This window comes from Notechis scutatus, chromosome Z, assembly GCF_049901735.1.
Source record: "Notechis scutatus isolate UNSWTSFEM ecotype Mainland chromosome Z, rNotScu1.2, whole genome shotgun sequence".
In the NCBI taxonomy this organism is placed as follows: domain Eukaryota; kingdom Metazoa; phylum Chordata; class Lepidosauria; order Squamata; family Elapidae; genus Notechis; species Notechis scutatus.
The window spans coordinates 115,242,603-115,270,197 of NC_142025.1; the positions used below are offsets into that span (position 1 = coordinate 115,242,603).

Here is a 27,595-nt window from a genome sequence, read left to right on the forward strand (position 1 = left end):
CTCTGGTAATATCACACTACTAACCAGAGCATACAAAACATTTGCTAGACCAATACTCGAATACAGTACATCAGTCTGGAACCCACATTACATATCTGATATTAGCACAATTGAGAAAGTCCAGAAATATTTCACAAGAAGAGTTCTCCACTCCTCTACTCGTTGTAGAATACCTTATGCCACCAGACTTGAAATTCTAGAACTAGAAAACCTTGAATTACGCCGTCTTCGGTCTGATTTAAGCATGGTATATAAAATCATACATTGCAATGTCCTACCTGTCAATGAATACTTCAGCTTCAACCATAACAACACAAGAGCACACAATAGATACAAACTCAAAGTTAACCGCACCAAACTTGATTGCAGGAAATACAACTTCAGCAATAGAGTGGTCAATGTCTGGAATACTCTACCCGACTCTGTAGTTTCTTCCCCAAACCCCAAAAACTTTAACCTTAGACTGTCTACTATTGACCTCACCCCTTTCCTAAGAGGTCTGTAGGGGACGTGCATAAAAGCGCACCAACGTGCCTACCATCCCTGTCCTATTGTTTCTCTTATTCTTCTTTTATTTTTCTTATATGTACCCATTTCATGTATTGACAACTATGTATACACTTATACTTATTATCTTGTAAACAATTGGCAAATCAAATAAATAAATAAATAAATTATGAGGTTTCTTATTTCCATAAACTGTGTTAGCCACCTCTAAACCATTATCATTTAACACATATAAATCACCTCTTAAAGATGCAGTAATTTTCTTACCTTCTTTTTCAATTAAACAAGTATCTCCCCTAAAGGTAACTATGTATCCTAATCTAACCAACATTCTAACTGAAAGCAAATTAAATTTAAGTTGGGGTACATATAACATTTTTATGTTCTCCTTTATACTAGAACAATGAGCTATACCTTCACCTTTTGCCTTCAATTTCCATCCGTTTGCCAATGAGATATGCTGTGAACTCATGGACATTTTTACAAATTTTTTGTTATCATTTGTAATACAATGGGACGCACCACTGTCAACCACCCATAAATTATTTTTTACAACTCCATTACTATACGTTGCTAACTCATAATTCTTATTTCTTCTTTGATGGCTTACAGCATTCTGGCTTGCATTCTGGTGCTTTGTTTTCTTAAAAAATCTTGTAAAATGTCCTCTCCCTCCACAATTAAAGCACTTTTTAATTGCGAATGCAGTAGGAGATTCATTATTTTCCTTTTGAGGTTGCTCCCTCCTTAACTGATCTCTTTCAAGCCTTCTTCTGGCCTCTTCAATCAATCTGCCAGTGATATCAGTTAAAGTTAGGTTTTCTTTAGGCAATATTTCAAGGGAAGTTACGTAGTCATCAAAACTTTCGTCTAGTGAAGATAGAATTATGTAGACCTGGTGTAGCTCAGAGAAAATTAACTCCTTCTCATGAAGTTCTTGGAAAATGCTTTTCATAGTATTCAAATGACTCAGCATATCACCATTCTTTTGGAGATACGTCCGGAAAAGCTTCCGTGTTAGATTTATGTGAGCACCAACGTTATCTCGAACATAAATTTTCTTCAGTTTTTGCCAACACCCAACAGCTGTTTGCTCTCCTCGTATATGAACAAGTTGTTGATCAGTTAATGTTAGTCCTATGATGCAAAGTGCTTGTTCATTTTTCTGTTTAAATTCTTCTATCTTTTTACTATCTTCCTCATCTTCAGGATCCCATTCTTCTACGTTAGGTGGATTTTCAATTATGTTCCATAGACCTTCTCTTCGTAGAAGTAGACTACATTTCATAGACCATGAAACATAGTTTGTTCCATCCAGCTTGGATATAAGGGACAAACTTTGTAGACTGACTTGTGCCATGTTTCACTATATGGATATAAAACTATAATTGATAAAACACAGCTGTCTGTTTACTGTAACGTGTAACAATACAAAAATCTCACATTTTACATAAACCTGTTTTTATCCTACTTAAACTGACTTTGCAGTCTCTCTGGGCCCATAACCAGTGTTAAGCCTGGATTCCCCAATGGGTGTTAAGGAAAACAAACTAAACAGAACGTGCACCGAAGTCAGATAGGAAGACAGGTAAATGTGTGAGATAAGTTTTCTAGTTAACACGCAGTAAATATATAGATACGCTTGTGCTATCAAAAATATAGTTTATTCCATTTAAGAATTATAGCATAGTCAAATAAACGGTCCATTATTCATATATCAATTTCAGTCAAGTCTTGTCGGGGATATTCTATTTGCAAAATCCGTGTTGAGTAGCCAATGTCAGTACACTTACAATAAATCAGTCCAATCTTATCTTCTCTCCGTTGAGAAAAAATCAACACTCCTACAAGAATGCAGTCATCAATCCATCCAGTAATTAGGGATCAGTAAGCCAGAGAGAGAGAGAGCTGCAATTGCCTCGCTTCTAATATAGTGCTTTTACAACACACCCTTAATTACATTCCTGCCGTTAAAGTTACACACACTTTAACTAACAAACCATGATACCATATTTATTATTTTTACCCAAACCAGTTAGGGTAAACAATGTTATCCCTAACAGACTTGCAGATTACAGGATAGTTTTTTTCTGAAACCAAATTGTTTATTAGAAAGTAGGTTGTTTGTCTCTAAGTGGAGGATAATGGATTGGTTAATAATTGATTCCATGACTTTACAGGTGATGCAGCACAAAGAGATTGGTCTGTAATTTTCAACTAGACTGGGGTCTCCCTTTTTGAAGATGGGGATGACTGTGGCTTGTGACCATAGTTTTGGCAAGGAGCTGGTTCTGAAAGATTTTTCAAAGATTGCTTAGAGGTTCAGCTATGGCAGTGGATAGCTTTTTTAAAAAGTAGGCATATATTCCGTCCGGTCCAATAGATAGAGATGGTTTTAGATTGCATCGTGCTTTTTCAACATTGTCTTCTGTAAAATTGATATGTATTAGATCATTGTAGTTGTCTGTGGTTCGACTAGGAAATACTGATCCATTGCTGTTTACAAATACAAAGAATGTTTTAAAGAGGTTTGCTTTAATAGTGTTGTTGTTGCAGTCTTTACTATTAGGTCCTTTCAGCGGTGGGATGGACCTTGAGTCTTTTAGTTTGTTGTTTACAAAATTGTAGAAAGTGCTGGTGGAATTGGTACATAGAAGGTTTTCCTCTTCCTTAATATGATAATTGGTGCATCAGTCTTTATCTGGTGGCATAAATTTTTGTATCTGCTTTTGAAGTTGGCAACGTGACCAGATTTGTTTTTCCGCCAAAGTGATTTCTTTTTGGATTGAAGCTTCCTTATTGTTATGGGTAATTTGTTTTTTTCTGGGTTTGGGAGTTGTTGTTGGTACATATAGTTTGATGGCTCTTTTGACTTCAAGTAAAAATATGTTGTAATGGTCTTCTACAGTATTGCATCCAGTGAATAGAAATTGCCAATGAAGGGATGAGAGATTATTGTTTATAAGATCATAGTTGCCTTTTTTGAAGTTATAATTGGGGATTCCGTCATTGTGATAATATAATATAATCACCATAAGTGATTTTTCCTTGCCTTCTTCCTAGAACTGAGCAACAGTAACTGGCACCAGGTCACCCATATCTGACTTCATGCTCCAGACAGAGCTAGAACTCTTAAAATGGCTGGATTCCAGCCTGATTCCTTAATCCCTACACCTAACAGGCTTTCATCTTTCAATTAAAAATTTAATATATTAAAAAAAGAACCTGTTCCATGTTAAAAATCTCTCTTTTTGAGGATCTCATCCATTTCTTCCAAACATAACTTTCACAGTCTCTCCTTTACTCTTGATTCATTAATCATCAGGAGGTCTTCAAACTTGACATCTTTAAGACTTGTGGACTTCAACTCCAAGAATTCTTCCTTCAGTCATGTTAGCTCAGGAATTCTGGGAGTTGAAGTCCAAAGCCTTAAACTTGCCAAGTTTGTAGACCCTTGCATTAATCACTGAATTGTTTCATTAATATTTTCATCTGCTTTTGATTCAACCCTCATTCTATTTCTTTGACCAGTCCGCCTCTGTGAATATAAAGTGATTTGTGGATGGGATAGAAACAAGGATCAGTTCCCTAGCTTTCTGCATGCATGTTCGGATGCTTATCTATTGTACTTGGTTTGGGGAATCCCCGGAAAAAGCATACAAAAAAAAAGTATTTGAAGCAGCTGCAAGAGTAACTCATGGTTGCTTTAAAGCTTCACTAGGAGGTTGCTTTGCTTATCCAAATTTTTTTCCTAATTTTGTGTGTGTGTGTGTGTATGAGCTTATATTTTATTTTTTGAATGAAACTAAATATTTCTGAAGCATTTCTTTGAAATAATACCAACATATCCACTATTTATATTCTCCACATTGATTTCAAAGTTATACAACCTTTCATGAATTCATCTAAGTTTTTTCTATTCTTCCCTGTCTTATACATCTTTTGGGCTATTCATCCTCTCTTTCTGCCTATTTTTGCAGCTTATTTTATTTATTTATTTATTTATTTGATTTGCCAATTGTTTACTAGATAATAAGTATAAGTGTATACATAGTTGTGAATACATGAAATGGGTACATATAAGAAAAATAAAAGAAGAATAAGAGAAACAATAGGACAGGGACGGTAGGCACGTTGGTGCGCTTATGCACGCCCCCTACAGACCTCTTAGGAAAGGGGTGAGGTCAATAGTAGACAGTCTAAGGTTAAAGTTTTTGGGGTTTGGGGAAGAAACTACAGAGTCGGGTAGAGTATTCCAGACATTGACCACTCTATTGCTGAAGTCGTATTTCCTGCAATCAAGTTTGGTGCGGTTAACTTTGAGTTTGTATCTATTGTGTGCTCTTGTGTTGTTATGGTTGAAGCTGAAGTATTCATTGACAGGTAGGACATTGCAATGTATGATTTTATATACCATGCTTAAATCAGACCGAAGACGGCGTAATTCAAGGTTTTCTAGTTCTAGAATTTCAAGTCTGGTGGCATAAGGTATTCTACAACGAGTAGAGGAGTGGAGAACTCTTCTTGTGAAATATTTCTGGACTTTCTCAATTGTGCTAATATCAGGTATGTAATGTGGGTTCCAGACTGATGAACTGTATTCGAGTATTGGTCTAGCAAATGTTTTGTATGCTCTGGTTAGTAGTGTGATATTACCAGAGAAAAAGCTACGTAGGATTAGGTTAACAACTCTTAATGCCTTTTTGGCTATGTAGTTGCAGTGGGCTCTAGCACTTAGATCATTCGAGGTGAGTATTCCAAGGTCCTTTACAGAGCTTGGGTCATCAACAAGATCTTGACTATTCAGCTTGTATTTTATTTTCTGATTTTTTTGCCAATATGTAAGACAGAGCATTTATTTGTTGAGATTTGAAGTTGCCATTTGTTTGACCATTCTGATACATAGTCAAGATCTTTTGTAGGGTAGCAGTATTGTCTGTGGTATTGAACAGCTTTACATCATCAGCGAAGAAACGCAATTGCTCTTAATATGATCACAGAGGTCATTTATGTAGAGTATGAAGAGAGTTGGTCCTAGAACACTGCCTTGGGGGACACCACTATTGACAGGTACAGAATTTGATAGGACGCTCCCAATTTTGACCATTTGTTGTCTGTTTGCCAGGAATGCTTCTATCCAGTTATTCAGTTATCCAGAGATACCATAGAATTTTATTTTTAGGAGTAGTTTGTCGTGTACCACTGAATCAAAGGCTTTACAGAAGTCTATGTAGATTGCGTCTATTGCTTTGCCCTGGTTGAGTTGGTTGTCGTCCATATGTTTTTGCAGTGTAAGAGTTGCAGATTACAGGATAGTTTTTCTGAAACCAAATTGTTTATTGGAGAGTAGGTTGTTTGTCTCTAAGTGGAGGATGATGGATTGGTTAATAATTGATTCCATGACTTTACAGGTGGCGCAGCATAAGGAGATTGGTCTGTAATTTTCAACTAGGCTTGGGTCTCCCTTTTTGAAGATGGGGATGACTGTGGCTTGTGACCATAGGTTAGGCAAGGAGCTGGTCCTGAAAGATTTTTCAAAGATTATGCTTAGAGGTTTGGCTATGGCAGTGGATAGCTTTTTAAAAGTAGGCACATATTCCATCCGGTCCAATAGATAGAGATGGTTTTAGATTGCGTAGTGCTTTTTCAACATTGTCTTCTGTAAAATCGATATGTATTAGATCATTGTTGTTATCTGTGATACGGCTAGGAAATACTGGGCATGATCAGTTTACAAATACTGAGCGAAGAATGTGTTAAAGAGGTTGGCTTTAATGGTGTCGTCGTTGCAGTCTTTACCATCAGGTCCTATCAAGGGTGGGATGGACCTTGAGTCTTTTAGTTTGTTGTTTACAAAATTGTAAAAAGCACGGGTGGAATTGGTGCTTAGAAGGTTTTCCTCTTGTTTAATGTGATAATTGGTGCATTCGGTCTTTATCTGGTGGCATAAATTTTTGTATCGGCTTTTGAAATTGGCAACGTGACCAGATTTGTTTTTCCGCCAGAGTGATCTCTTTTTGGATTGAAGTTTCCTTATTGTTATGGGTAATCTGCTTTTTTTGTTTTGTTTTGGGAGTTGTTGTTGGTACATATAGTTTGATGACTCTTTTGACTTCAAGTAAAAATATGTTGTAATGGTCTTCAACAAGTATTGCATCCAGTGAATAGAGATTGCCAATCAAGGGATGAGAGATCATTGTCTATAAGATCATAGTTGCCTTTTTGAAGTTACAATTGGGGATTACATCATTGTGGTGATTTTTGTGTGGGCATATGTTGAGACAAAAGTCAATCATATTGTGGTCACTGCTGGAAAAGGGTTCTTTAGTTTGTATTCCGTAAATTAAATTCAAACTATTGCAGAAGATGAGATCGAGGCAGTTGTTTAGTCTAGTGTTGTTGGTTACTAGTTGTTCCAGTCCCAGATTTGTAATAGCATTGTAGAAGGTTGTATGTATGATTTCAGTTGTACATTCATTTAGGGTCCAGTCAATATGAGGTAGATTGAAATCACCAAGAAAGATAAAAGGGTATGGGCAGGATGCAGCCCATGTTAGTAATGTATTTAGCTTGTTTACATGTTCGATGTCATAATCAGGTGCTCTGTAACATAGTAAGAATCGAATTGTGATATTTAAGGATAGTTCACAGATGATGGTCTCAGGAAGAGGAAGCTCCTGGGTAACTTGGATATTTTTAGATGTAAGGACTTTTTATAGAAGATAGCAACACCACCTCCTCTCTACAATTTCACGATCTGATCGGTAAACATGATAGTCCTTACTGTGGTAATGGAGTCAGGGAGAGATGCATTGAGCCATGTTTCACAGACAAATATAATGTCGAATTTAGCCATATTTAGTAGGAGGAAAAATTCAGGTATTTTATTCACGAGGCTTCTTGCATTGAGTAGTTTGCATTTAAGGCCAGCAGTAGTTGGAATTGAGGTAGTTACTGGGCGTGCATGCCTAGTCTTGGGTGATGGTGGATCGGTTGAGGTAGCGTTGTGGTTGAGGGTTAAAGCTGAGTTGCGGGTTGTGTGGCTTACTTTTGATACAGTCAGCATGGTAGTCAATGTACAGGTCCTTCTCTCCATTGTCTAGACGTTTTTGAGTTCAGTGCGGAGTACACGGGAGCGGACACGTTGCTGTATGGTTAGGTCAGGCGACAACTGAGGTTCTTATGGTTGGTGTTGGTTTTGGCGAGTGAATTTATAGTGTAAATGAATTTACGTTTGCTTGATTCATTTTTGCAAATGACCCTGCACAAGCGTGGGGCCACAGAGCCGTCTCTGTTTTTGAGCTCTCGGCCAATGCAGGAAATGTCAAGTGTTTCATCAGCGGAGATGGTTGATGCTTGATAATCACTGATGATGTTTCAGACAGTTGTGATGTCATCATTGTCATTGATGTCCTCTAGATCAAATAAGATGGCGTTTGGATGTTTCCGTTCACGCTCAACGGCTTCTCTGATGAGGATTGGGATATCAATATTTGTCTGGGTTGTGTTTATTTGTGGATTGGGTTTTGGATTGGGTTGTGGTTGTTGGGTAGAGATGTGGTTTGTAGCTATTGGATGTTCAGGTTTTTGCGTTGTGTCTTTTTTTTCAAGGTTGGATATTCTTTCTTTTACGGCGTCCAGGGATGCTACTATGGTGTTCTCCATAATGACATAAACAACACTTCATTTTGTTTCTATTGATTTTTTTAAAAATTTTAGCTTGTTTGTAGCAAGTAAAATGGATCCAGAGACTGATAAAAAAACCAAAATAAAACAGTTCTATGGGTTGTAGAATCTGAACATAACTGTCTTTCAGCATAGTGACAAAGTTCTATCAACATGTCTTGGGCTTGGTATTTGCAGTAAACCAAAATTCCCAGATCTTGCCCAATGTCACACTTGGTTTCCACATCTATGATAGTTATTACAATGAGAAAATGAATTATCAGACCACCCTGGACCTGCTCTTCAAATTTGATAGATTTGTCCCCAATTATGCATGCAACATCCACAAAAATCTCATGGCCATCATTGGTGGACTTGGCTCTGATATGTCCTTCCACATGTCTGACATCTTAGCCCTTTATAAAATTCCACAGGTAAGTTCTTCAAATGTATTTTTGTCCCTTCTAGTCTATATTTTGTCTGATTAAAGCTAGCTTCATGCCAAATGAAGAACTAGAACTCATAATCTCCTGGTTTGCAATCCTACGCCTTAACTGACTCTCATGCCACTATAATTCATAATTTCTTTGTTTATAAATTAAGATGGGATTTGATTATGAATTAAGATGAGGTAGATAAGCATTTAATTGATTTTTGGAACAACATTATACCTTAGAAAAAAAGGAAGAAAGATTTGACTGGCAACAAATGCTTGACTATTCAAAATGAAGCCTAATTATTGTGGTTTAAAGGATCTTGACAATTAAAGAACAGCAAAAATAAGGCAGAGTAATGGGTTCGAACAGATTAATTTCTTGTTATTCTTTTTGTAGAAATTATTTCATTTTCCCGTCGACCAGCATTGTTTTCTTAGAATGAGGAAAAGACATTCAAATCATGATCTGAGACTCCATGCTCTAAAAAGGCAGTCACAAAGACTGAAAGATGTTTCTTCCAGTAAATATATGTGTGGTTCTTTTTTTTTTAGCTCACATATGGTTCTTTCGCCTCTGAACAAAACAACCCTGCACGATTTCCTTCCTTTTATCGCATGGTTTCAAATGAAGCCCTTCAGTATGCAGGAATTGTCAAATTACTGAAGCATTTTGGATGGACCTGGATTGAACTCATTGTTTTGAGAGACGAGAGTGGAGATCATTTCTTGAAGATCTTGGAACCTTTGTTTTTCCAGAATGGAATCTGTTCAGCCTTCATACAAAGAATCCTAAGCCAAGGTCGTTTGCCTACATTAACCCAAATGAACGAAGTATCCTCAAGTACTTATCAATATGTCATGGACAACAGAGCCAACATATTTATTGTGTATGGAGAAATTCTCACAGTTATGTGGCTGAATTTTTTGATGTTTCAGTCTGATTCTTTTCATCAGGAAAATGCACCAATGGGAAAATTGTGGATTGTGACTGCGCAGATTGATTTCACCATCATGGGCCTTGTAACCAGCTGGGATTCAAAATTATTCCAAGGCACCATATCATTTGAGGTTCTTTCAAATGAACCACTCGGGTTTCAGACCTACCTTCAGAACCTAAAGTGCTGCTCAGAACAAGGGGACAATTTCCTAAAGGACTTTTGGGGGCAAGCCTTTCACTGTATGCTTTCAAATTCCAAAGAATCAGTGGAGCACAATAAAATATGCACTGGGGTAGAGAAGTTGGAGGTGCTTCCAGATGCTGTTTTTGAAAAGCAGATGACTGGTTACAGCTACAGTATTGTTAGTGTTTGGGGATAAACCCCTAGCAGAGTATGCAGCAGCAGTCAAGCCAGGCAGCCAAATGAGAGAAGAAGGGTTTTAGAGTATACACACACTGAACACAAACACTGTTTGTAGTTTAAATAGTTTTTAATCCAGTTAGAGTTTAAGCATTGTCAATCAGTCCGTATGTCATTCACAATATATCCATTCAGTAAGACTCACTAACTCAGTCCAGATAATAGTCCTTACTATATCTTTATCAGCCGATAAAGATATCTTCTCCTCCTCCGATGCCTTTCTCCAGAGGATAACGCTGGATATTCAGTAGAACGATCAAACAGTAGACAGTCGCAGTAAAACAGTAGTAAACAGTTTTATCCAGCAGTAAACAGCAAACAGCAAATGGTAAACAGTAAACAGTAGGCAGTAAGCAGCAAGCTTTCTCCTGCTCCCTCTTATTGCAGTTTCTAACCGCACCCTTAATTGACTAATTACATGCAGTGTGGTGCTTAAAGTTACAAACACTTAAACTATGATACCTTAGTTTATATATTTATCCACCCAAACCTTGTTGGGTATCAATGTTATACCTAACAAGTATCTTTAACACTGTCTATCTTTTGGCACATGCTTTACATGCCATGTCTTCATTTAGGTCCCTCCACCAAATGTTAGTGAAAAGAAACAGACTTGCACGTCAAGAACTTCAACCGTGGCAGGTAATAAGGATCATGGTGGCTCCTGTAGTTAGGATACTGGGTTCATGATTTGCAAGCTCATGTTCAAGACCAGAGTGTTCCTTTGTGGTGGGATGAAGTCCCATCATTCGTTCCAACTCCTGCTAACATAGTAATTTAAAAGCGAGTAATCACTAGTAGATAAATAGGTACCACTTCAGTAGACAGATTAACATGAAAGGAGACATCTCCAGGGCAACAGTAATGTCACCAGCTAATTCTTTCAACCTGGAAGCCTCTTAGGTGCTTCTGATACAAATGGGATGGGGCTAGGTAATTTCTCAAAAACAAAATAACTTTATTATTAGGAACACATTTTTGATAAGTGAACTAGCCTTCAGATAAGTTGCAATGGAATCATAATTTTTGTTCTCAGTGAATGCATGCCAATTCTTTGTTTCTTTCTGTGCTTGAACCATGGTGGTGCAGTGGTTAGAGTGCTATACTGCAGACTATTTCTGTTGACTGCCAGCTGCCTGCAATTTGGCAGATCGAATCTCACCAGGCTCAAGGTTGACTCAGCCTTCCATCCTTCCAAGGTAGGTAAAATGAGGATCCAAAATGTTGGGGAAAATATTATGCTGACTCTGTAAACTGCTTAGAGAGGGCTGTGAAGCACTGTAAAGATGTATATAAGTCTAAGTGCTTGCATTGCTACTTGCATTTTATGTATTTTTGTCCTTGTTCAAGAACACTCAGAAGAGGTGCCATTAAAGATTAGCTGAGACAGGAGTTCCTGTTTTGAGCTTCCCCAAAGATGGACCACTGACCACGATTGTACACGGCTTTGATTCATGCTTCAGCATTGGAGAGCCCCAATCCTTTGGATTCAGGGCAGAAGCTACCTCATAAGGGTAGCAGAGGAAGAGGAGACCATTAGCTGGGTAGAGGGGAGTCACAAATCTCCTCCCCGGCTTGGCAATTGTTCCCTCCTGAAGTGGTGGTCTAAAATGGCCACCCTGAAGGGGAAGATCAGACTGGAATAAGATTGTGCAGGAGAGAGAGAAAGAAGCGAACAGCAGGAGGAACGGGACGATATAATCAAATGGAAGATACCCCCAGGATTAACATTTCAAAGAATCTTTAAGAAAGGATCTAAGCGGCAAAGAGAAAGAGAAAAAAAAGGTGTGAATTGCTTTTGATAGCATCGGGGCTTTGAAACCGCAAAAGGTAGAAGCTGGAGAAGGAACTATATAATCAACTTGGATAAGTATACTTTGATTTTATATTGGCACTAATAAAGCTGAACTATAGACTGTTAAAGAGGAAATTTAATATCAACTGGATTTGATTTTTTTCTTGTTGGAAAATTGTGGATTAAAAAGTTTTTGCTGGCAGATGCACCACGAGATGGTCCTTCACTGTTTCTGGCCCAGCCCCATGATCCTTGAGTTTGATATCCCTTAGCTACAGTAAAAATGGTAAAGAACTGTTTTTCATGACCACATAAAGAAGGAGTAGAAATGGCAATAAATTGTATTATGTAGTTTTTGTTTAAATACATAGAAAGCTTCTTGATAGTAAAATTGGTTCAACAGTGGAACATCCTAGATATAAAGATGGGTTTTCCATCTCTGGAGGCCATTTAAAAAAGGCTGAACTACCTGTTCTCATGGATGGTTTAGTCGGGTTTCCTACACCTTGCAGAAGATTAGACAAATGTTCCTATAGTTCTGTGATTTTATGATACTTTGAATCTATTCTCAACCATGTTAAGATTTTCAAAACACTTATTTGATATATATATTTATTACCTAGATAAACTGTGATAGAGTCCTAAAAATTGTATTTATGAATCAAGCTGGAGCTGAGGGCTACTATATCTCTATCTCTGAAATACTATTTGGGAAGCAAGTCCTTGATCTCTCAAATTCTCCCCAACCAGTCTCAGAAATTCTTGCTAATCTATTCATGTTATTTATCCATATGAATCAATACAGACTTTCTTTTTTTAATAGATTATATGATGAAGAAAGCCAGTTTTTCCCTCTTAAATTATTTTCACATTTATGGATAGGTTCTGCCCTTTTCTCTGTGTAGTAATCCTTGCCAGCCTGGATACCAAAAGAAAAAGAAAGAAGGGGAGAAATTCTGTTGCTATGATTGTGCTCCCTGCCCAGAAGGGGAGATTTCATACCAAATAGGTAGGTAATATGGGATCAATAAGAAATCAACAGAAGGATAAAAGAAAAAAAACAATATCTGTGCATGAAAGATAAAAGTTTACCTGTCCTTTCGTGTCTGGCTCTTGGACAAGGTGCTCATCTCCGTTTCTTAGCCAATGGAGCCAGTGTTCTGTGAAGATGCTTCTGTGGTCATGTGGCCAGCTAAAGCACATGGAATGCTGTTACCTTCCCACCAAAGTATCTACTCACATTTGCATGTTTTCTAACTACGCAGTGGACAAGAACTGGGGCAAGGAATGGGAGTTCATTCTGTCATGCAGCATTGGGTCTCTAACCCATGTTATCAACTCTCCATCTGGCAGGATCAGTGTCCACTTTATTGTCTCAGAGGTGCTTTTTCAAGAGGCAACTGAAATTTCTTATTTATCTTTGAAGATGTGTTGCTTCTTATCCAAGAAGCTTCTTCAGTGCAGTGAAATATCTTAAAAGAAAAACAAGAAAGTCCAGTTGCCTCTTGAAAAAAGCACCTTTGGGACAATGATAACCTGAAAGGCTGAGAATCTCCATAGAAATTTAACTGCTTTTTGTGTATTATGTATTAACATTGCATATTTATTCATTTGTTTGTGACTTAATGATAAGCAATTTTATTACTAATAAGATCTTATGAGATTTTTCCAAACTAATGTCAGTTGCATACAGTGAATATATTTCCATCATGCTACTCTCCCTTGAGTTCAAAACCTTTATTAAAAGAAACAAAGAAAGAATAAGTCACAAGCAAACTTAAAGCTAGAATAAGAGTAGGATCTAGAATATAGAATAGGAAAAGAGATCTAACTAAATCAGCTTTATATTGATACCATTTATGAAACCTCCATGCATTATATTGGCAAAGCATCTTTGCATCCACCAGATACATACACTCTTCATTCACTATCTTATCTTCTTGAGAAGATCATGCCAGCAATCCCACTAGTCTTCCCTTTCTTCACACTTCCTTCCTGTATTGATTCTGTGATTTTGAACCTCTCTCTATAATCAAATCGTGCCAATGTACTTCTTAGCTATGGCTCACTCACTTTTGTATCCAGTCCAGATTAATTCAATATTTCCTTTGATGATCACCACACATCCTTCTTATTGTAACTAACTCATTCCCACCAAATGCTGCTTCCTTTTATACTTCTTCTGACCTGACCAATACTCATTTCCAAGGGAAAAAGTGGACCAAAGCATCAAAGGTGGGATTCCATCAGGATAACAACCTGTTCAGTTATTACGCGCATGTTCCACATTTAAAAAAGCTCTCATACTTACCTTTTACTGCAGCCCCTGTGAATAAAACCGCTGAGCTGTGGCAAACCACTCTGCCACATGAATCAGCTGTGGTCTAAAAAAAGGAAATAAAGCACAGGAAAGAGCAGGGGCAGGTGGGTGGGCTCACATGCTTGTTTCAGCAAACAGCTGATCTTCAGAATTAGGACTGGCTTGCCCAAACCAGTCCTAACTGGTAGAATCCCACCCCTGCAAAACATACACTCACCCCATAGCCATTTTCACTCCTTTGGACAAATCTTATTTTCAGTTGGTAACATTCCAGTTTGGGTAATGAAATGTCTACAAGAAAACAACCTAGCTCAGAAAGCAACAAAGCCCCCTCAAAATCTTCTTTTCAAAGGAAGAATATATTCTATAAACTCTAAAGGCTCCGAATAAGAGTTAATCCTATACTTGCTAAATACAACGTTAAGACATAGGATAACACAACAATGTTCAATGGGGAGCAATTAGGTTGAATAGAATATGGAAATGTCTCTTGGGCCACACATGGTCAATGTTTTAATTTCTTTTTTTCAATGTCCAGATATGGTTGATTGTTCCCCATGTCCAGAAGATCAATATGCAAGCAAGAAGCAAGATCAATGTGTTTTCAAGACTTTAAACTTTCTGTCTCATAAAGAGCCATTAGGGATGAGTTTAGCTGCAGTAATAAATCAGCTTCAATAGTTTCGGTACATACCAGGCCTCAAGGCCTCAAGGCCTCACATAGGCTGAAAGCGTGTACCAGGAACAAAGAACATCAATCAACAACACGTCATCATGGGCTGCAAACACTGACTGGCTACTTTGTACCTTTTAAACTGACCATGTAACTGTAATTGGATGCTGCTATGTGTCCACTAATATTTCTGCTCATGTAACATAATGATTGGATAGAATTCACCACTTATGATGTATCACTATGTGTTTTTAATAAAAGAGCTTCCCTGAACTCGTGATCGGGGCAGCTCACCCAAGATAGAACCTGCCTGGAGTCTTTCTTGATGCATTCGACCACCCAGTGAGAAGCCTTCCTAATGTGGAGCAAAGCCGCATCTGGTGACCCCGACGTGATCCGTTAAAAGAAACGGGTGTGTCTGTCTTCGACTGCTTATCTCACCTGGCCGGATGAGCCAGTTGCAACCCAGGGACGCCGTTTCGTGTCATGGATCCCTCCCCAGGAATCTTCTGCAAAGAAGACATCCTCCCTTCAGGTGAGTATGGGCGGAAAGTTCTCCAAAGCGCAGATAGCACATTTGCAGGAATTAGGAGAATTAACGAAGAGTTCAATTCTTATTCTTAGGAATCAGGGCAAAACGCTCCCGGTTCCAACAAAGAAGGACCTTATCACCCTTTTGACTTACATTTACACACAATGTCCGGCTTATCCGGAGAAAGGGTCCTTGAAAGTCTCCACATGGCAACGTTTGGGTGACCGTTTTCATGATAACCCCAGGGCTCCGCCAAAGATTCTGACCACATGGAGAATAGTCATGGAATGTTTAAAAATCCATGGTTTAGCACTGACCAAATCTCCCTCCCCTAAGGAGGGTCCTCCTCCCTATACAGCTGAAACCAAAACAAAGGACGCTCTCCCGTTAGAAGCTTCCTCCCCTACTGCTCCTAAACCCATAAATCCTCCTAACTCAAATTCAGCGGAGGATCAAACACCCATGGGAGCGATCGCACAAGCCATGGCACAGGGACGCAAGGAGGGCTCTCTTACCCTGGAAGAGCTCTCTCTTTGTCCCGTTGAATATATAGGGGATGGAGCCAGAAATATGGTGCCTAGACTTGAACCTTTACCCATGAAATTAATCAGAGATTTAAAACAAGCCATGGCCATGTATGGCATCCAGGCACCATATGTCAGAGGCTTCATTAACACCATCAGCACCTCCTTTTTCATGTTACCCCAAGATTGGAAAGATCTTTTCCGTATGATACTGACTGGACCACAGTATGTTGTTTGGCAGTCAGACTTTCGTGCCGAAGCTGAAAGATTTGCCCGCGATCGTGGCGCAGCCACGAGAGTGGATCAAATCTTCGGTGCGGGGCGATATATGGACTTAGCAGCTCAGATGGCACTCCCACAACGTATTCTTGCCTTTATCAGTATCATAGCGGTCAAAGCCCTTGACAAAGTCGATGATCCTACCTCTGGCATCGTAGGATCCTTTTCAAAAATCACTCAAGGCTCACATCAGCCTTATGCTGAGTTCATAGAAGAACTTCAGAAGGCCATTCAGAGGCAAATCTCGAATGAAGAAGCCCATAAAGAGCTTCTGTTAAAACTGGCCATTGAAAATGCAAATGAGGATTGCAAGAGGATTCTGCAGCCTCTATCTGCCCGAGGGGGGGCTTCCCTCTCGGACTATCTAAAGGCTTGCAGAATCGTGGGAACTGTCTCCTACAATATGGAGCATCTGGCCATGGCTTTGCAGCAAGCAAATTCTCAAAACAGGCCAGCTGGAAATTGCTTCAATTGTGGGAAGCCAGGCCATTTCAAAGCACAATGCAGAGCCAGAGACAATACACAAAACAACACCAAACCTTGACTTCTGGTTTGTCGGCTTCGCCAGCAGCAGGGATTTGCGATCCTGCGTGATCCCTGCGGCGCTAGCCGTCTTGGTGCCTCCGATCCTGATGGATCTGGAGGCTACGGCTGCCCCGCAGAGGCAGCCGAAGACAGGGGGAGCTGGTGAGGGGTTTGGGGGTGTTGCAGACCCCCTCCCCAGCCGGCAAAACCCCCTTTTCTCAAGGCGGTTGAGCGGCGGTCTGTAATGGCCGTCACAAAGAAGCCGGCAGCTGGGTAAGACTGAGCAGGAGGAAGAGGGAGAAAGTTTCCAAGAGAAAGTTTTTTGGCTGACCCAGGACTTTAAGAGATGCCTAATCCTGAAAACTATGACTCCTTGAATGATAGTTTGTTTCCAGAGGATAATTTCAAGCGGCAAAACTGAGGTGCTGAAAGGAAAAGTTTACTCTCCTTCCCTATGGAATCAACAAATTGCTATTGAGAAACCTGTTGTCTTTTATAAAAGGTAAAAACTTGGCTTCTTGTTATAAGTGGGAAGGGAGAGGATATATATATATATATATATATATATATATATATATATATATATATATATATATATATATATATATAAAGATTTTGCTGGAGGAGATGTCTTGAAGATTTTGAGACTAAGAATTAATTGCAACAAGGCTCTAAAATACAGATTGGGCTTTTTTTCTTTTCCTTTTTACTGATACCACCCCAAAGAGAAAGTGAGAACTTTGTGCTTTGTCAGGACTGATTGATGTCTCTGGGACTTTGGGGAATTGTTTTAACTTTTGAAACATCTTGGTTGCTTTAAGAAGAAGAACAAAGAAAAGATTTATAATGGCTTTACCTGTTGATGAACTTAGAAAGGAATATGAGAAAATAAAGAAAGAAAGCACGGACGCTGTGAAAGAAGCCTTCCTTTTTTTTAGAAATGGCGCTTGCTATTTATCAGCAAACACAACAACAGATGGAGGAAATAGAAGAAGAAGAAGAAGAAGAAGAAGAAGAAGAAGAAGAAGAAGAAGAAGAAGAAGAAGAAGAAGAAGAAGAAGAAAGAAGAAGAAGAAGAAGAAAGAAGAAGAAGAAGAAGAAGAAGACGCCATCTTCAATGAATCTAAAAATTTAATTAAGAGAGAAAGGAGAAAGAGAGGAAGGAAAATGAAGGACTTAAGACTTAAAAAACATTCAAGAAAGAGAAAAATAAGATGCAAAATCAACACAATGTTATTAAGCAAAAGGAAAAAGGAATACAACAGAGAAGGGAAGCTAAAAAGGCAGAGGTTAGTAGAGGAGGGGTAAAAAGGCCAGGTGGGATAAGAAAGGAAGGGAAAAGGGAGGAAAAAGCCACAAGGTATGAAACAAGATGGGAAAAAAGGAATTTTTTTAGGGATAAAGGGTAATGTATAATGTCTTTAAAAAAGAAGATTCTGCAAGGTACATAAGATGGTATTGTAGTATTTGTATTAGAAATAGAAAACTAGAATGTTATAAGAATTAATAAAAGGCTAAAATATTGAAATGTTTAGTAATGACAGATTTTAAAATCTAACAAAATATTAAAAGGAATGTTTAAAATATTGAGTTTAATTAAAAGGTTTAATTGACTATTGTCTTGATTCTACTATAAACTTATTATTGTAGCATTTGTTCTTTGAAATAGATAATTGGAATGTTATAAGATTTAACATTTAGATTTATTACCTAATTATATTAATTAGTATGGACTTATTATTTTTTTCTCTTTTTAAAGGTTAGCAGATAGAATGTACTAAGCAGAATCAGATTGGGTACTAGGCGTTATTTCAAATATTAACTTAGTGGGAGGATAGAAAGGCATCATACTCTGATCAGTGATTTCACGAGAAATCCTTTTTTTCTTACTGTAGGGAATGAGATAAATGGATAATTTGGAAAGAATAGACAAAAATACAAATATAATGATTTAAATTAAAATGAATTAAATAAAATAGAATTAAGAAGAATGAAAAGCGGTGAGAAGTTATATAGAAGATATAGAATGGTAAATAAGATAGGTAATGGTATATAAGATGAGCACGAATTTAATTGAAGTCCATATAAAGAGAGGTAATCTGGGGCCAAACTACTTTCTTAAAAGAAGTTTTATATTTTTGTGTTTTGTGTGTTCATGTTTGTTTGAGGATTAATAAAACCTCGGAGGAATGTTGGATGAGAATAATGGTAATTAAGTCAGAGAGAAATGTAGATGATGATTATAAACTGGATAAATATAGAAAATAATAATAATAATAATGGAATTGAATACGAAAAGAGAAACAATGAGAAATTTGCTAAGAGATATTTATATGTCCATATCGAAAAGGTGTAAAACAGAATTATGCTGTATAAAATAATATTTTACTTGACTTGTAAAATTAATAATGGAAAGAGGTTTTATGTATTCAATGGTTAATGATGGTTTGTTTGTCTTTAAAATTAATAAAATTTGTTCCAAAAAAAAAGAAGAAAGAAATACACAGACAAACCACAAGCAATAAAAAACAACAACACCAAGCCTAAAACGATATGCCCAAGGTGCAAGAAAGGGCAAACCAGTGTCGCAGCAACATTCCTCTGCCACAGGGAAACTAGAGGAGGGGCAATCAGCCAGCCCCGCTCCAAAGGCTGACTCCATATCTTTCCAACTAATTGCCTCCGAAGATATGGAAATTGACATTCCAGGCACTGTGTACTTTCTTCCCACACGCCTGAAAACAATCCCTCCTGCCATGACGCCCCTCATAATTTATCCCATCCGGGACCTCATGGCAAAGGGAATCATTGCGTCTCCGTTTCTGAGAGATTCTGATGACTTTTCCTCAGTGGCCATGGCAGTAATTGGAAATACTCCCACAAAATTTAGCAAGGGAGAATTAGTAGCTACCGCTGTTCCAGTGCCTGTTAAAATGGCTGATGTGTGGGCATTTACTGTCCATCAAACAGTGGAACAAGCCAGGCCTGTGTTACAATTCACAATCTGTAACAAAGTCTTTTCGGGTCTCTTAGATACTGGAGCTGGCGTAAGTGTCATCCGAGCGGCTGAGTGGCCGGATGATTGGCCTTTGGAAACTGCCCCAGCCGTTCGGGGAGTGGGAGGAGTTCAGCACGCCCACCGTAGCAAACACTGGCTACCGGTGAGTTCCTCTGATATTTCTCACACTCCCTACCTCCAACCCTTGGTTCTTCCATTACATACTAACCTGTGGGGCCGTGATCTTATATCTCAACTTAACGCAAAACTCATTATTGATTAATGGAATCTTTTGCTAGAACTCCACTGCGGCTACAATTAAAAACCACAGAACCTGTTTGGGTAGATCAATGGCTCCTCACAATAGACGAACTAGAGGCCCTGCAATCACTTATCCAGGACCAAATTGTCAAAGGGCACGTTGAACCATCTGTCAGCCCATATAACACCCCCATTTTTGTCATAAAGAAAAAGTCAGGAAAATGGAGGCTCTTACAGGATCTAAGAGCCATGAACACAATAATAAAACCAATGGGGGCGTTACAATGTGGTCTTCCAAATCCCAACATCATCCCTGAGAAATTTGATTTAATGGTCATTGATTTAAAGGACTGCTTTTTTTCTATCCCCTTGCATGAATAAGATCGCGCCTTATTCGCTTTTACACTGCCTCGCTTAAACAACTCCTCTCCCTCCTCCCACTTTCAGTGGAAAGTCTTACCTCAAGGTATGCTCAATAGCCCCACCATGTGTCAACACTATGTAAATAATGTCCTGCTACCCTATCGTTCTGCTTTTCCACAATTTCTGGTGTATCACTACATGGACGATATCCTTGTTGCCGCTCCCAGGCCACCGGGTACGGTGTTCACTTCATTTTCCTTCCTGAAAGCCGTTCTTGCAAAGGGAGGTTTGCATATAGCACCTGAAAAAGTACAAGTACTAACTCCGTACGCATATCTGGGCTATAAAATGCTTTCAACTACTGCCTATCCTTCACTCCCCTCTCTGTCTCTACCTTCTCAACCCACCCTGGTTCAACTTCAGCAATATCTGGGTACCATAAACTGGGTTCGACCTTTCCTGTCTTTAACCACTGATATTCTTTCTCCATTGTTTGAAGCCCTTACTTGGGGGAAAAAGCCCGCTGACATAATATCCTTGCAGCAACCTCAGCTTCAAGCAATAACTCAAATAGAAGAGAATATTCGAAAAATATGGGTAGACAGAGCTGCTGCCAATACTCCTCTAGATATGGTCATTTTAGCCACCCCAAGGCTTATGACCGCAGCAGTAACTCAAAAATACCAAAAACTCCACATCATAGAGTGGATCCATCTTCCCCATACGCCACGATGCTCCATCACTTCCAAATCAGCTCAATTGGCTCAATTGATCATAAAAGGCAGGAGCCGTGCAAAATTACTTATGGGAATAGATATCTCCACACTTTTTATCCCTTTTTTGCTACAAATATAGGAATCTCTATTCCAAAACTCCCAGGAAATTCAGTTTGCCTTAGCCGACTGGCCTGGACTAGTTTCCTGCCACCCGCCCGCTGATCCACGTTTTCAAATCATTCGGACAATACCCATCTCTTTCTCCTCTCCCATCAGCAAAGGACCTTTGGTCAATGCTTTGACTATATTTGCTGATGGCAGTAGAGAAACGAGGGGCATGCGCTTAGCAAAGGGATGGGGTGTGGCACACTAAAACCACCCCTGTGCAGACATCACCACAAAGGGCTGAGCTTGCTGCAACCATATTAGTCCTCCAGAATTTTAACGAACCCCTCAACTTGATCTTAGACAGCCTATATGTTACCCAAATAGTCTCTACTATTCACAACTCTTACCTCTCTCCCGCTATTGATAAAAACCTTCTCTCTCTTTTGTTACATTGCAACACCTTGTTGCACAGCGCCAACACCCCCTCTTTGTAGCACACATTCGCAGCCACCAGCCCTTCCGGGAATCCTCCAGGAAGGCAATGATGTGGCTGATCAAGCTGCTGCAGGTATCATGACTTCACAAACATTAACTCCTTGGGAGAGCCATTCATACCTCCATCAAAACACTAAAGCTCTCATGAAACATTTCAACCTTACTATGGCCGAAGCCTCAGCCATTAGACAGCAGTGCCCCACCTGCAGTCAACAAGCCCCTTCCATTCCCTTAGGGGTAAATCCCGCGGGTTGAAAGCCTGTGAAATATGGCAGATGGACATTACTCAGTTTCCTCCGTTTGCCCCCTGGAAGTATCTGCATGTCACAATTGATACTTATTCAGGGTTCATAATGGAGACCCCGCAAAGAGGAGAAGCCTCCAAACATGTCATCAATCATTGCATTCGCACCTTTGCAGCCGTTAGGACGCCCAACTGAAATAAAAACAGATAATGGTCCTGCATACACTAGCACAGCTATGTCAGAATTTTGCGCTAAGTGGCAAATTACCCACAAATTTGGGATTCCTTAAAACAGTCAGGGTAGAGAGGGCCAACTTAACGCTAAATACAGCATTAGAACGACATTTGATCAAAGGGGAAAAAACCCTTGGCCTCCCGGTGATGCAAGACACTCTTAATCTCTGTCTTTATACACTCAACTTCCTCAATCTCTCAGGCACCCCTGCTATGATGGCAGCGAAGTGACATTTTTCCTCCCCCTTCCCCTGATTCTCCCAAACCACAGGTATACTACCGCCAACTGCCAGACCCTACTTGGAAGGGCCCTGCTGGTCTCATCACCTGGGGTCGTGGCTACGCAGCTATCCAGCTTCCAGATCATGTCCTGTGGGTTCCTGGACGACACTTCAGACTATACCACCACCTGCAGAAAAATCACCACCTGCAGACATATCAACATGATTCGTCTCGTTGCCTTGCCGACTCTCTTCCTCCTTCTTGCCGCACATGCTTCCAAGGTCTCCATCCCATCTCAAGTGACATACTTCATGCCAGGCACCCCCCTCCTGCTGACCTGCACCGCATCTGGGGACATCTTTCCCCCTTATCTCAGATGTGTGTTCTTTGTGTGGTATGCATGTAAGCATGTGTGTATTACAATTGGTGGTGACCAGTGACCAATATAGCAATTTGAAGTTTAGCTGCTTTCTTTCTAGGGGAGCCCCAGTAAGTAGAAAAGCTGAAGTGTGGAAATCAGCTGTGCTGTGTGACTCAGCTGAGCCAGAAAGAAGGAAATATAGGACAGGATGGGTGGGGGACAGCTGATGGACAGAACTATCAGTTTGCTAGAAACAGTTTGAACCTGCAGCAGCGTACCAATGGTGGTGACTAATAAAATTCTGCCTAATTTTAAATGCAGTAGAACAAAATTTAGCTACATTCATGAAGATTGAATCATGCTGATATGATAACAAATGTATTCTGTTTTACCAGGTAAGGAACTATAAAAGGGATCCTTGAGCCCTTATAGAGGGTACTATATAGCAGAATGTCAATTTAAGTTCAAGAATCGCTTTTCATGCATGTCTCCTTTTTTTAAATAAATCTCATTCTTAAAATATAATTGGTCTTTTTATTATATCATCATCATTATATCCATCCCTTTCATTACTATGTAAAGCCCTATGAACTCAGGCTGACATTATATGAATAACCATTGAAGATGGAATAAGACATTTTAAAGCAGGGGTGTCAAAATCAAGGCCCACGGGCCAGATCCAGCCTATGGGGTGCTTAGATCTGGCATGTGGGGTTGCCCTGGAAATAGTGAAGCACCAGCCCATGATGCCCTACTAGCAAAAATGGAGCTGGCAAGGGATACCCTCCTGAGCTCCGTTTTTGCTGGCAGAAGGTTGCAGGAGAAACTCGGGAGCCCATTTTTGCTAGCAGAGCACACAAGCTACCACAGATTGTTCCCTACATGAATGATGTCAAGCTGGCCATGCCCATCCCAGCCTTGCCAGTTTATGTATTTTCCTCGATATAGCCTTTGGTTATTTTAACCAGAAACAACCTCTGATTAGAACTGCTGAAAATTACTTGCATGGTTTGCCATTGTTATACTCCAAAACTACTGTGTAATTAAAACACCTTCAAGTTTATATTCTATCATATCTCAAGACTTAAAATGGACATCTAACATCAAAAACATCATCAAAAAGCACATTGAAGAATGTTCTTTCTGAGCCAACTCAGAAAGCTCAAACTGCCTAAAAGAGCTGCTGGTTCAATTCCACAGAGGAATTATTGAGTCTGTCATATGCACCTCTATGATTGTCTGGTTTGGCTCTGCAACCCAACAAGACAGACACAGACTTCAATGGATAATTAGAACAACAGAAAAAACAATTGCTACCAACCTGCCTTCTGTTGAGGACCTGTATACTGCACGAATCAAAAAGAGGGCTGTGAAAATATTTACAGACTCCTCACATCCTGCACATAAACTGTTTCAACTCCTACCCTCAAAATGATGCTATAGGGCACTGCACGCAAGAACAACTAGACACAAAAGCAATTCTTTCCCGAATGCCATCACTGTGCTAAACAACTAATTCCCACAACACTGTCAACTTATTTACTAAGACTATTACTATTCTTCTTCTCATCCTTCCTGTAACCTACCAATGACTATAACCGTGTTGTTGTATCTTTACAATTTATATTTTTATTTGTTTCCTAGTATAATTTGATTGCTTATTAGTAACCTATGATTATCACTAAGTGTTGTATCTTGGTGAATGTATTTTTTTCCTTTATGTATACTGAGAGTATATGCACCAAAGACAAATGTCTTATGTGTCCAATCACATTTGGCCAATAAAGAATACTATTCTATTCTAAATAAAGATCTATGTTAATCTATATTTTTTTTTAAAGGAGGCAGCAAAGGCAGCGTGGCATTTTTGCTTTGGCCCTGATCGCTGGCACAAAAGGAGAAAGATCCTCCTGGGGAACTGGGAAAGATTGGTAAACAGATTCTTGCTAGAACTCTCTGGGGTGAGCTGTAGCAGCTGAGGCTTCCTGGGGTTAGGTACACAGACCCAGGTCTATGCAGTTCTGGGTACATTTGCCATTCTACAATACAAGGTGCAGGGCAGACAAAGAGACATAAATAGGGGGAGGGGGAAGATAAGCATTTGGGGAACATTGAAGTGCCTGTGTGATTAGCACACGTGCACACACACAAACACACAGAGAGAGAGATATATATATAGAGAGAGAGATGAAGACAGGGAAACAGAGACAGAGAGACAGAGAGTGACAGAGAGAGAGAGAGAGAAAGAGAGAAACACATTTTAAAGGATAATTATAACAAGGATGATAAATCCACTGGAGTTGCATTAAATGCCAATGCATTTAAAGGTATATCTATATATGTATGTATATGTGTATGTGTATATATGTATGTGCCTGCATATTTGCTCATTTTCAGCAGTAGGAAAAAGCACACTGGGACTATAGAGATATAAATAAAGTTTGTGGGGGTGGGGGGTTTGTGCTAACTGCTCTAAACCATTCTCATGTCCTCCAAGCAATTCAGCTTCCATGTCAGCAAATTCCAGAGAAAGTTGAAATTAGTTAAGCTGTATAAAGAGCTGAGCTAGTTTGTGGGAACCTCTCTTGAGGACTCCAGCTCTCAAAGGCCTGGAAGTGGTCTTCTTCTCAAAATTGAGCCTAAGGAAACATCTAAAGCCAAATTGCAGAGTCATTATCCTGAAAAAGAAACAATGGCATAATAAATGTCTGTCAAATTGGGCATTAGTTATCCTTCTGTGGCATGCTTATGGCCAGCAGATAGGAACATTCATATTCCTAGTTTCTGATTCAACCCAAGAATTAACACAAGCCCTAGCAGGACCGGTGTCAGTCAGTCAGTCAGACTGTCTGTGTTAAAATTATACACCAGAGTATCACTTAATGATGTCTATGGAGATTCTCAGTCATCCACATCATGGTTGTCCTGAAAGTGCTTTTTCAAATGGCAGATGGAATTGCTTTTTCTTGAGGAAAAACATCTCCCACAAAGAAAAGTCCAGTTTTTTTTTTTAAAAAAGCATCTTTAGGATCACTTAATGAAAGAGTTATTAGCATTCAGAGAAGAAAGGCTGAAGAAAAACTGAAATGGTCTCTTGGTAGTTCTCCTAATCTCCCCCTTCTTCATATCTAACTTTTCTGATGAGGCAATTAGTGAGCTCTTTCTGCTTTTTAAGAAAATATCTTCTCTGTGACTATATTGCAAGAATTTTCACCCTGTGTTTTTTTAATATATATATATAGACCCTTCAAAATGCAAACCATGGTCAAATTTCAAACCAATGCACACAGGCTAAATGAATTCAAATGGAAACAAGTTGGGATTTGATTTCTGGATTGTTTAAAGATAGTATGTGAACCTTAGACTGGCAAATCCATACAGCTTCCTCCATTCCACAGTATGGAAATATATAATTTAATTTTTTTAATTAAAATAAATCTGAAATGGAATGAAAAAAAAAAAGATAGGAAAATATCCTAAGATAAAAAGCAAATCCCTAGCATTTAGCATTGACTTTCTTTTTGAGACTATAATGTGGGACTTCTCTTTCATGCCAATGTGTGATAGACCTTTTAATAAATACAAACCTTGTCCACTGCTTTTCTATGAGTTAATACTACTTTGAATGTACAAATGATTCTGATTTTAAAGATCAGAAATTAGATTGCAAAGGAAGTAGAGCAAAAGTTATTTTCATGTGTAGATTGAAGTCATAAGATACAAAAAGAATGTTGGTTACATAAGGATACAGGTTAAATAACTCCCAGCAAAATTAACAGAATAAGTGAATTGGAAGGGACCTGGAAGATCTTCGAGTCAGTATATATAAACTCCCTGCTCAAAGAGGAAACCCTCTATACCATTTCAGATAAGCGGTTTTATGTCATTTTATGTCAAAAGATTTAGGCACCCCTGTTCAGATTGTAGGTTACAATGAATCCTTAAATCAACGGAAAGGATATAACTTGTATTTGAGATGCAGTTAAGGATTATAACTTTCATCCAATGTAACTGTATTTTTATTAGGTACAAATGGACTTTGTATATGAATGGATCTAATAAAAAATTGAATCCTGATCATAACAAATGGCTCTCTTTTCCATTGTTCTGCAGCCTTGATCAGGGATTAAATTAACCCAAAATAAATATTAAGTTGGTAGCATATAATCAAAACTACCATGTTTCCCCAAAAAATAAGACCCTGTTTTATTTTTTGTCACCAAAAAGGCACCAAGTCTTATTTTCGAGGATGTCATCCACTGACTAACCTCATTTGCTTATGTTAACCCTGGCCTCCTTTACACTGTCAGAGACATTCAGGAACTTCTGTGGCCAGCAAGGCTTTCCTGAAGGCCTCTGCAGCCGATAACAGAGCTCCAGACAGATCCTGAGCTTTGGTATGAGCTCCAGAGGCCTTCAGGAAAGCCTTGCCAGCCTTGCTGGCTGCAGAAAAAATGGGCTGGCAAGGCAGGAGTCAGGATGTGTGAGGCCTGTCTACAACTGTCCAAAGATAAGTAGTAGGGAAGCTCCAGCCCCCAGCCTCACTCTAGCTTAAATTTTATCTGTGCACTCTGGAGTGGGCGAGATCTGAATTAGGGCTTATATTGAGTGCACAGTAAAAATCAAGCTAGGACTTACTTTTAGGGTAGGTCGTATTTTCAGGGAAACAGGATAAGTATAACTCTACTCCTGAAAACACTGTACAAGGAACTGAAGTCTTGATTCTTCCTATGGGCTTTGAACATTTATGCAAGTATGTTCTGAATCAGAAACTGTAAATGCAGAAGTGGATAGGATTATGTATCTACAAATCTTTCAAAATCTTCAAAGAAATAAAAACTCAAAGCAAGCTGTAATGTGTTCTGTGACTGCATGGTCTGTCTTCTAATCCAAAAGGAAACCCTACTCTTTGCCAGGCTATATTGGGTTTTTATATATATTTGATTTAGGCTTAGCTTAGACATAAAACAATACTAATA

General features: G+C 39.0%; 1 protein-coding gene across 1 annotated transcript in view; it reads left to right on the top strand.

The window, feature by feature from the left end:
• LOC148129152 (vomeronasal type-2 receptor 116-like) overlaps positions 1-27,595 on the top strand; it is a 63,470-nt gene that overhangs the window by 28,412 nt on the left and 7,463 nt on the right. Inside the window, exons 2-3 of the mRNA XM_087947379.1 lie at positions 8,324-8,606; positions 9,322-9,340. Coding sequence (XP_087803505.1) covers positions 8,324-8,606; positions 9,322-9,340 — 302 coding nt within the window. The remainder of the gene's footprint in view (positions 1-8,323; positions 8,607-9,321; positions 9,341-27,595) is intronic.